The following is an 11,068-nucleotide window of genomic DNA, read 5'->3' on the forward strand; positions in this document are numbered from 1 at the left end:
GTTGTAGAGTGAGAAGGAATACAACAGCTCATAGGTCCACACAGCAGTACAGAGGGCTCAGTTCAACTCATGAAGCCATTGGTCCAAGGTCAAGGAAGCAGACATTGGAGTCTGCCCTCAGGCAAGACACAAGGGTTGGGCAGCCACTGCAGTGCAGGAGTGCAGCGAAGGGTCCTGTAAGATGGTCGGGAAGTGTGGGGAAGCAGGTCTCCATTGCACCTCAATGGTGCACTGCAGGGCCACACGATTCTCAGGTTGGATTCACAGGTGGCTGTTTTACAATAGCGCAACATGCGTTAGACAAAGGACTGGCTCAGAAAGAGACTGGATGACAGCAGTGTAAGAAATTTATCTTGGTCGCCCTCCAGTCAAGCTGCCACCTGATTAAACTCCACCCAGAGGTTCCTATGTAGGTCTAGCTGGCACCATAAACCCAACTAACACAACACCCTTCAAGCCTGGTAAATCATTAGAATAATCAACCCGTGCGATCACAAGGGCAGTATTTGCCCAGGGATAGAGCTTGGAAGGCAGGAGGGGGTTGGAGAGAAGAACAGTAATGGCAGACACTTGGAAAAGTGGGAAGAGTGCTATTACATCGTCGGATTTACAATCAATGCCAAGAGCCTAAATGTGTATGAATTTTTGAGAAGGAAACCCATTTGCTCTGGAAATTCTCACCTAGATTACAATAAAAAGTTGAAGAGAATAATAAAAAACATTGTCCTAGCTCAGTATGATCTAACAAATACAGAATCAATATACCAATTGGGGACTTAATATAATAAATATAACATCATAAACAGAATACACATAATCTATAGAGCATGTGCCGTTATATACCATTAGTGTTTAAAATATTATGTAATAATTTCTGTTTTAACCAATTGTCATATTTATCCTATGCCCCCCAAATTGATGTATATTATAAGACAATGAGTTTTCACATTTCTCATTTTCACGAATCTCTGAAAATCAAGAACAAGCATAATTGAAGCTGAGCCCACACAAGGATGAGGTTAGGGCCATCCGTAGTGGTATTTTTGGTAGGCTTGTTGTTGCTGTTATAGCTAGCTGTGGGCTGGCCTTATTCCCTTTTATTTGTGGTTTTTTTAAAAAAATCTTCCTCTTGATTGAGACACTGCTACTCTTGGTGTAGTGCCTGGGTTCTTGAAACCACCCAAACCAGTGTCTTTGGGGTTCTTAAAGGCCTTTGAGAGAACAGAATTTCTAAGCTGCTATAACTGGCCTCCATATCTGAGATTTCAGGACAGTCCTATGAGCCTTCACCTTGTTCTAAAGGGGGCGCCCCCCCCCCCAGGCACCCTTCAGGGGAGTTTATTTAGAAGGTACAGTCCAAAGGGACCTCACTCGCCTTCCCTGGATAAACAAAACCTTAGTTGCCATCAGACTGTCCTCACACGAGGAGGGACAGTCAGTTGACAGAAGCCTGGGTAGCTGATTCCCTCAGAGGTTCTAAAACAGAAACCGGGCCTAGAGATGGTGTTGAGTCAAGGACTGAAGAATCTGAAAAGCCCTCGCAATCTCCTAGGTCAGCGAGCCTCAGCCAGGTGCGTCAGAACTGTAGACTCCTTCCATGGAATACCGTTCAAACAAGGCTGTAGTTTTCTTGAAGCTCCTGGATAATGACATTGTCACTCAGAGATGCTCTTTGAGGAATGTTGCCAAGCACTTTGCTGGAGTCCTGCACACAATACCTTGATGGAAACATGCTGCCCACAGAGAGAGGGCTCTGGTTGGGCTGCTGATAAGAGTTTGGGGTTTCACGTCATCCAGTGGTTTGCAAAGGCTGAGGCTGATTGTTTTTGCAAGTCGTTCACTGAAGCTTTCTTCTGAGGTGCCTCTGGATGTCTTTTGATCTATTTTACATTTGTTTTACTTTTAATATTTTCTGCTCTCTTTTTGATTGAGTCTTTTCTATTTTACCTTATTAGTATTATTCATTTTTTGGTTATTTTTTAAAAATGTTTTTCTGTATATGAAATCCAGGGTAGGTAAGCCTATGGAGACAGTAACTGGATTAATGATTTCTTCGATGCACGGCAGAAGAGGAGGTTGGGGGAGTTGGGGAGCTAATAGTGGTGAGCACAAGATGGATGAACACGTTCTAAAATTGATTTTGGCTATGACTGTACAACTCTTCTTGATGGGATTGAACTATTGAATCATATGATTTGTGAATTATATGCCAATGAACGTTTTTTTTAAAGTGTACAATGTGAAAAAATTTTAATTGATGGAAAAGTTAATAACCATTATCAAATTTTATTATCATGCCTCAGGTTTACGTGTAAAATTAATGTAAGCTATCGAAATTTTTATCTCGCATCAAGCTGTATTAAAATTGTGTATCTACCAAAGTCATACACAAAATCTGAAACTTCCCTATTTTTGTAGGTACATGGCTCCTGAAGTGCTCGATGAGACCATAAATGTGAATATCTTTGAGTCCTTCAAACGTGCTGACATTTACTCCATTGGTCTGGTCTATTGGGAAATAGCCCGTAGGTGCTCAGTTGGAGGTACGGCTTATAAGACTTTGGGTGTGTTTCTGTTTTCCTTCCCATGATGCTCTACAATAGCGGTTCTCAACCTGTGGGTCGCAACTCCTTTTGGGGGTTGAACGACCCTTTCACAGGGGTTGCCCGATTCATAACAGTAGCAAAATTACAGTCATGAAGTAGCAACGAAAATAATGATATGATTGGGGGATCACTACAACATGATGAACTGTATGAAAGGGTCGCAGCATTAGGAAGGTTGAGAACCACTGCTCTAAATACAAGATTTGATTTCCTGATATGTCCTTCTAAGCGGTATATTAACTTCTTTCTAAGTAGTTAGGAAACTAACTTTGGGCGCTGTTTTCCCAGCAGTGACAGCAGAGCCTACAGCAAGTGCTGGGCGTTTTATCCTGTGACCAGAGCTTGGGGCAGGGGTGGAGGATGCACTTCTGATAATTCTGCTTCCTATAGTGAAACTTTAAGGAGCACTAAAAAATGATCGTATTTGAATTTGTATGCAGTTCATTTTCTTCCCACTGAAACCCAAAGAAATTATATTTGCTCCCAAGGCCAGAACTCTTGACGGTTCTGTTTCTTAGACTTTTCCTTTTGAATCCCTTTTATCCCCAGTGGTCCTGCTGACAGAGTAGCGTACACATTGGGCTGCAAACCAGAAGGTCAGCAGTTTGAAATGACCAGCGGCACTAAGAGAGCAAGACGAGGCTTTCTACTCCCATTACAGTTCTCCCTTGTCCTGCAGGATCTCGCTCGGTGGCAGTGGGTTAGGGTTTTAGAAGGAGCATACGGCCTCATCTTTCTCCCACAGAGGGGTTTGAACCTCAGACTTTGATATTAGCAGTCTAACCCCTAACCCACAGCATTACCAGTGCTCCAAAAGGGCTGTAGTTAAAGAAAATAAATTGGGGTGGGGAGCGAGGAAAATTTCTTGGAATCCAGTTAATATTCAGCTAAATAAAGTCAAGTCTTTGACATTGTATTTGAGACCATTTGAACATTACCTTCCCTATTGAACTGCTCATTTTCAACCATCTTTGGCTGCTTTTCAGGAACATCCTCAGGTGCAGTCATTCTAAGATCCAAAGTTAAGAAAGTCAGCTGCTCACAAAGTTGCACAATGTCAAAGAGAGAAAGTGAGTGTACTTTGAAAATCCATCAGGGATGTCCTGTAAATTCTTCAAGTAGGAGAAAGTAGGCATTATTTTTTAATTGAATCATGAACCTGTACATAAATTCAAATTCTACCTATTCAATTGAATGCTTTGAGTCCATATCCTTGGCTTTATAATAATACACTGATTTAATAAACCTGGCTTTCCAGCTCCCTTGGGAACCACTGTGCCTAAAAATTTTAATGGATATTATTTTGAAATGGTCATCATTTAGTAAGCATGAAATGTGATTTATTGTGCATATTTCACGCAGGAATTGTAGAAGACTACCAGTTGCCTTATTATGACTTGGTGCCTTCAGATCCCTCATTAGAGGAAATGAGAAAAGTCGTCTGTGACCAGAAACTTCGACCAAATATCCCGAACCAATGGCAGAGCTGTGAAGTAAGCCTGCACTTCTGTTATACTCATTCTCAATTTTTGATTATGTGTCTGAGAATACTCCTCAAATACCATAACCTTCACCTCAGTCTAGGGATCTAATTCAGTACCTATATGTAGGTATGCATCCTTTAATGTCTTTAGAAAGATTTAAGTTTTTTAGCACTATGGCACAATGGCAAGTAAAAACATTACAAAGTGCTAGATTATGTGGGCAGTATCAAACAAGACATGAAAAAATTAATGGTTTACCACAGCGAGACCTTATCTCTTCCTATAGATAGTCTTCTGGTGGGCAACTCTTCTTTTTTTTTATTTTTATTTATTTTTTTAAACATTTTATTAGGGGCTCATACAACTGTTATCCCAATCCATACACACATCATGGTGGGCAACTCTTCTATCACAGCTAGCTGCCAGGTGACTGGCAAATGTGGGTACCCAAGCATATTCGGTGAGCACAAAATGTTACCATTTTAACCATCCTTATAATCAATATAAGCAGTCCTCGAAGTGCACTAGGTAAGTCCTGGGCTACTTAACCACAATGTTTACAGTTCTTACCTACCCAGTGGCTCTATGGGAGAAAGAGCTGTCACTCTGTCGCTATAAAAATTTCAGGAAAGAACCCCCTACAGAGAAGTTCTACTCTGACATCGGGTGGCTACTGAGTTGGAATCAGTTTCAGAGCATCGCCACCAACATATTCAATGCATTGTTCCTGTCTTTAAACCTCTGAAGGGGAAGCTTACTCTCTGCGCTGGGGAAGCTCCTTGAGGGCAGGAACCATGGCTATTGAATTGTCAGCAGCTCAATAGAAAAAAACGAAAAACCAAATTCACTGCCCTTGAGTTAGTTCTAACTCAGAGGGACCCTAAAGGGCAGAGCAGGGCTGCCGCTGTAGGTTTCTGAGACTTTAACTTCTTCCTGGAGTAGAAACCCTGAACTTTCTCCCACAGAGGGGCTGGGGGATCAAGAACTCTTGATCTTGAAGTTAGTTGTAGAACCTGTAACCCACAATGCCACCAGAGCTTCTCACAGCCCATCAGAGTAACCCATTATATGGCTAAAAAAAATGCACTTGTCTCAATTCCAATTCACGGTGAGCGTGACTGTACTTCATAAGGTTTTCAATGAATGATTCTTCCAAAGTAGATTGACAGGATTTACTTCTGGATCGATTTTTCATTAGCAACGAATGTGCTAACCATACACAGCATGCACATTAAATAGTTACTAGAGGATTTTCTCTGCCTTGCATGAAAATTGACATTTTTTGCTCTCACAAGGAGAAAGGAGGAATGCTGAGGGAGAGGGAAAGATTCTAAACCATACAATCAGTTCTAGAACTTTTCTAATGCTTTATTCTCCCCTATTGCCTTTTATTTTCGGCCATATTTAATGATAGTGTTTGAAGTCTCTTTAAATGGCCTCTTCTAGCTTGGATTTCTCATGGACATTGTTTTGCATGGTTACTTTCTCTCTTCATGTCTCACTTAACTCTTTCTGGGTAAGACCAAATTTGTGCCTTGATTTGTTTATGATTTTATGCTTAAGGAATCCTAATTGCGTAGTCGTTAATGTGCTTGGCTTCTAGCCAGAAGGTCAGGGATTCAGACCCAGCAGCCACTCTGGCGACAAAGATGTGGTGGAGCCGATGGGAAAGCACACTGTCCTGTAGGCCATGATGAGTTAGTGCAGACTCAACGACAGTGGGTACAGAGACTCATGTCCATAATTTTTGAGAAGCAGAATTAGGTTTTTGAACCCAATATAAATGAAATTGAGATGTTTCTAATATTAGTAATGCCATGGATATAAAAGAATATGCAACATGTAGGTAAAGTTTAAAGTATAACCGTAGCATAAAAACTAGCGAATCTACTCTCAAATTTAAAAATAAAATATTTCTGATACTTCAAAGAAATTCATACCTCTCTGTAAGGTTACTATTACACTTATTACTGACTTGCATTTCTTTATGTTCACACCCACCCACACACCCACGCACACAGAAACATCTTCTGAAAATATGTTGTCTACTTTTTGTATTTGTGAAACTCATTGAATCTCATTCTCCAAATTTTTCATTCTCCACTATGCATATAGCTCTACTGTCTGTTTTTCTCATTGCTGTTTTGCATTTCATTGCATGAAGTTAACACAATGGATTTAACACAACTTCTATCCACTCCACTGTTGATTGTCATGTGTGTGATTTTTACTTCAATGCTGCTACAAATATATGTCGACAAGATACTTCAGGGTATAGCACTATAGCTGTTGGCTTGTTTGTTCTTTCAGATGTCCATGTAGCCAGTGATTTCTAAAGTTAACAAATGCTCTGAGATGGGGCTTACTGCTTCCCTGTCTTTCTTAGGATCATGTATGGGACTTCACTTGTGTTGTTGTCTGAAAGTTATGGTAGTGAGCAGGCTTCTCTTGTTCCTTAAAACTTTTTATCTTTCACTTTTGAATAATATGTCTGCTACAGTTTTTCTTTTACAGGGAGAAATTTAAGTAGATGAAGTAAAACTTGATGTTAGCGTATTAAAATTTTCCCTTTATCTATGAGGCAATAATACGATGTTTCTATTTACTTAATGTGGGTAATTGCATTTATATTTTCCGAAGATAAACTCTCATACATTCCTAGAATAGACCCAATATAGATATTTTATTTGTGATCTATTTTGTACATAGCTGACATATGCAGTTTTGGTCAAACTGCCTAGCAGTACTACTTTATTATTATTATTATTATTATTTCTTTGCTCCTGCATCACTGTCATGTGTACTCATCGCTCACCTCTCAGTAATTCCTTCCAGATATATTTCAATTGATCAAACATGACCAGGAACGCTACACCCTGCTCACTGTCAATTTTAGAACCCTTACAATTCCCCTGTCCCTGTCGGTACTGGCTCACCACTCCCTGCCCGCGGCCTCCTTCCCTCCTCACACCCCAGTTGTCAGTCCCCTGGATGTTTCCTTGGGGTTGTGGGGCTGGGGCTACTTAGCCTGCTCATCTTCTATAGATAGACACCAAGAGGAAAAAAAACCAACAGTACTGCTTTATTTTGAGATAATCACACATATTAGACACCAGTATTATTTATACTATAATGCTTTGTTTAGATTTAGCCATGCTTTTTATTTTGTTCAACATTCCTTTTAGTCTTTCAAAACTTGCTCCTTAGATAATTTTCTGAATTTTGGACTTCTTTTAGAAATAATTTGTTCTCTTTTAAATGAGGGTCTAAAGGAGTCCTGGTAGCACAGTAGGCTGCATATTGGGCTGCTAACTGCAAGGTTAGCTGTTTGAACCCAGCAGCCCCTCCACAGGAGAAAGATGAGGCTGTCCTCTCCTGTAAAGAGTTACAGGCTGAGAAACCCAGGGGGTGGGGTGGGGTGGGGGGACAGTTCTACTCTGTCTATAGGGACACTATGAGTCAGAATCGACTCTGTGGGATGACTGAGCGGCTGATTGTAAGTTCTTTTACTTTTTGAATGTCTGAACATGTCATTCACTTTTCCTCCACTCTTTAACAAAAAGTTCATCTGGACATACACATTTTTTAATAGTTATATGCTCTGACCACTTTAAAGTTATTCCACTAACTTCTCATGTCTAATGTTGAGAATTCAGTTGGTCATCAAATTCTTGTTTCTTTTTCTTTTTCACTATTTAAAAAAAAATCTTCTCTGTCTTTGAAGATTCTTTGCTGCTTTCCTCATATCTCTGTCTATGTCTTTGATGTTCTCCATGAAGTGTTTAATTTAGATGCCTAAAATTTGGGGGATTTTTTTAAAGGATTTATGACCCTCTTAATTTCTGCAAAATCATTCAAATAATTCCTGCTCTTGCCATCTCTAGTATCCATTATTGGAAAACTCATTATATGCATGGTAAAAATTTAAAAATTAATTTAACTTTTCTTTTATAATGTCATATTTTTATAGTTGTGTCTTTATGTATATATTTCTCAGATTTGCTTTCCAGATCATTACGCTGAATTTTTAATTCAGAATTTTGATATTATGTGTTTTGAAAATTATTTTTATTTTGTGATAGTTTAAGTATGGTGAAATTAACAAATCAGTATATGTCTGATAAAATGTCGACACTCTCAAATCAAGGTACGGGGTATTTCTAACCCACCCTGTATCTCCGGGCTCTTTAGGCCCCTTCCTTAGACTTAGAAGATTTATAACAGCGGTTCTCAATCTGTAGGTCGCAACCCCTTGGAGGGTAGAGCAATCTTTTCACAGGGGTCATCCGATTCATAACTGTAACAAAATTACAATTATGAAGTAGCAATGAAAATAATTTTATGGTTGGGGGTCACCACCACATGAGGAACTGTATTCAAGGGTTGCAGCATTAGGAAGGTTGAGAGCCACTGATTTAAAAATTAGCTATTCTACCAAATGAGCAGATTGAAATTTTAATTAAGAATTCTTAAGTGTGTTTTGACTGATTTATTTATTTACAAATTATTTTATTGGGTGCTCTTACAGCTCTTATAACAATCCACACATCAATTGTATTAAGCATACTTTGTACATATGTTGTCATCATCATTTTCAAAACATTTTCTTTCAACTTGAGCCCTTGGTATCAGCTCCTCTTTTTTCCCTCCTTCCTCTACCCACCCCTCCTCGGGAAAACTTGATGAATTATGTATTATTATTATTTTCATACCTTACACTGTCTGCTGTCTCCCTTCACCCCTGTTTCTGTTACTTGTCCCCTTGGGGAGGGTTACACGTCTATCATTGTGATTGGTCCTCCCTTTCTCCCCCTTCTCCTCTTACCTTCCCCCTACCCTCTTTGTATTGCTACTCCCATTACTGTTCCTGAGGAGTCTGTCTGTCCTGGACTCCATGTGTTGAGGGCTCTTATCTGTACCATTGTACATATTTCAGTCTAGCTGGATTTGTAAAGTAGAACTGGTATCATGATAGTGGGGGGGGGATAAATATTAAAGAACTAAAGGAAGATTATGTGTTTCATTGGTGTTATACTGCACCCTGGCTGACTTGTCCCTTCATTATGACCGTTCTGTGAGAGGATGTCCAATTGTCTACAGGTGGGCTTTGGGTCTCCACTCCAATCCCCCTCATTTGGATGGATATGATTGTTTGTTTTGGATTTTCTGATGCCCGATACTTGCTCCCGTCAACACCTCATGATTACAGAAGCTGGTGTTCTTTTTCCATGTGCTTTGTTGCTTCCCTGCTAGATAGCTGCTTGTTTAGCTTCAAGCCTTCAGGGCCCCAGATGCTATATCTAGTAATAGCCAGCCACCATCAGCTTTCTGCACCACATTTGCTTATGCACCCATTTTTGACATGATTTTTTTAAAAAAAAATCATTATATTGGGGGCTCGTATAGCTATCATCACAATCCATGCATCCATCTATTGTGTCAATCTTTGTACATATGTTACCATCATTTTACTTTTTAAATCATTTTATTGGGGGTTCATACAGCTTTTCTCACAATCCATACATACATCCATTGTGTCAAACATATTTGTACATTTGTAGCAAAATCATCATTTTCAAAATATTTTCTTTCTACTTGAGCCCTTGATATCAGCTCATTTCCCCCTCCCCATTCTTCCTCCCTCATGAACCCTTGATAATTTATAAATTATTTTTTCATGTCTTAAACCGACTGCTGTCTCCTTTTACCCACTTTTATGTTGTTCCTCACTCTGGGAGGGGGTTATATGTTGATCCTTGTGATCGGTTCCCTTTTACTCCCCCCAACTTCCACTTCTAGTCCTGGTATCGCTACTCTCATTATTGGCCCTAGGGTTTTATCTGTCCTGGATTCCCTGTCTTGCAATCTCTTATCTGTACCCATGTACATGCTCTGGTCTAGTTGGATTTGTAAAGTAGAATTGGGGTCATGATTGTGGGGGTGGGGGAAGAAGTGTTAAAGAACTAGAGGAAAGTTGTATGTTTCATCGGTACTATACTGCACCATGACTGGCTCATCTCTTCCTCGTGACCTTTCTGTAAGGGGATGTTTGACAGATTTTTTTTTAAGTCATTTTATTGGGGGCTCATACAACTCATCACAATCCATAAATCCATCCATCATATACAGCACATTTGTACATTTGTTACCCTCATTATTCTTTTTTTTAAAAATTATTTTATAAACCTAATTTTATTTCTCATGTGGTTTTCGGTTTACTACTTCTGGCAAAAGTTTTGATTTATTTTGCTGCTGTTGAGAATATTCACTGGACAACACTATTCCCCAGTTTCAAGATGTCCAATTAGGGGACCCTGATTCCATTCTGTGAAGTGTGGGACCTTTTTACCCCCCTTTTCTACCTTGTTCTTCCCCCATCAGCGTATACTCACTGCCGCTAAATTCCCTGTCGACTCTTTCCAGTGGTGTTGTCAGTTTGGCCCCCTACAGAAAGATCTGCAAAAGAGCGCAATGATCAAGGCCGGCGTTCTTTAGGAGTTAAGCTAAACTATAGTTTGGGCTTATTATTTCTTATCAAAGGTTGGTACTATGACTGACTTTGTGGTTCTGCTTCATTTGTACTGTTTTGTGTGAGTAGCTAAAATTGTCCTATCCTTCCTTTTCTTGAAGGCACTCCGAGTCATGGGGAGAATAATGCGGGAATGTTGGTATGCCAACGGGGCAGCTCGCCTCACTGCCCTCCGTATTAAGAAGACGATTTCTCAGCTTTGCACCAAGGACGACGGCAAAGCCTCGGACTGAACGTGTTCCGAAGGCCTCGCTCACAGCTTTCATGCCCAGGTCCCTTCTCATGTGAATAGTTCGCCCTTTTGTTTTTCGTTCTACCTCAGAGATCATTCAGTGCAGTATTTAAGTGCCCTCAGGCAGCACGAAAACCTAACTCTAAAGTTGAACATGGGATGATGTTATCTAATCCCCATGTTATCTTTACACTTATTTTAAAGATCGACACACCAA

At 40.0% G+C, this 11,068-nt stretch overlaps 1 protein-coding gene across 2 annotated transcripts in view; it reads left to right on the forward strand.

The window, feature by feature from the left end:
- The window catches only part of ACVR1C (activin A receptor type 1C), a 70,394-nt gene extending 59,339 nt beyond the window's left edge, over positions 1–11,055 (forward strand). For both annotated transcript variants that reach the window (XM_004703805.4, XM_045299467.1), the window contains 3 exons: positions 2,419–2,543; positions 3,969–4,099; positions 10,721–11,055. In XM_004703805.4, coding sequence (XP_004703862.1) covers positions 2,419–2,543; positions 3,969–4,099; positions 10,721–10,852 — 388 coding nt within the window. In that variant the 3' untranslated portion in view covers positions 10,853–11,055. The remainder of the gene's footprint in view (positions 1–2,418; positions 2,544–3,968; positions 4,100–10,720) is intronic.
- Positions 11,056–11,068: the final 13 nt, after the last annotated feature.

The sequence above is a fragment of the Echinops telfairi genome, unplaced genomic scaffold (genome assembly GCF_000313985.2).
Source record: "Echinops telfairi isolate 266 unplaced genomic scaffold, ASM31398v2 ScPeMD7_4;HRSCAF=17, whole genome shotgun sequence".
Classification (NCBI taxonomy): Eukaryota; Metazoa; Chordata; class Mammalia; order Afrosoricida; family Tenrecidae; genus Echinops; species Echinops telfairi.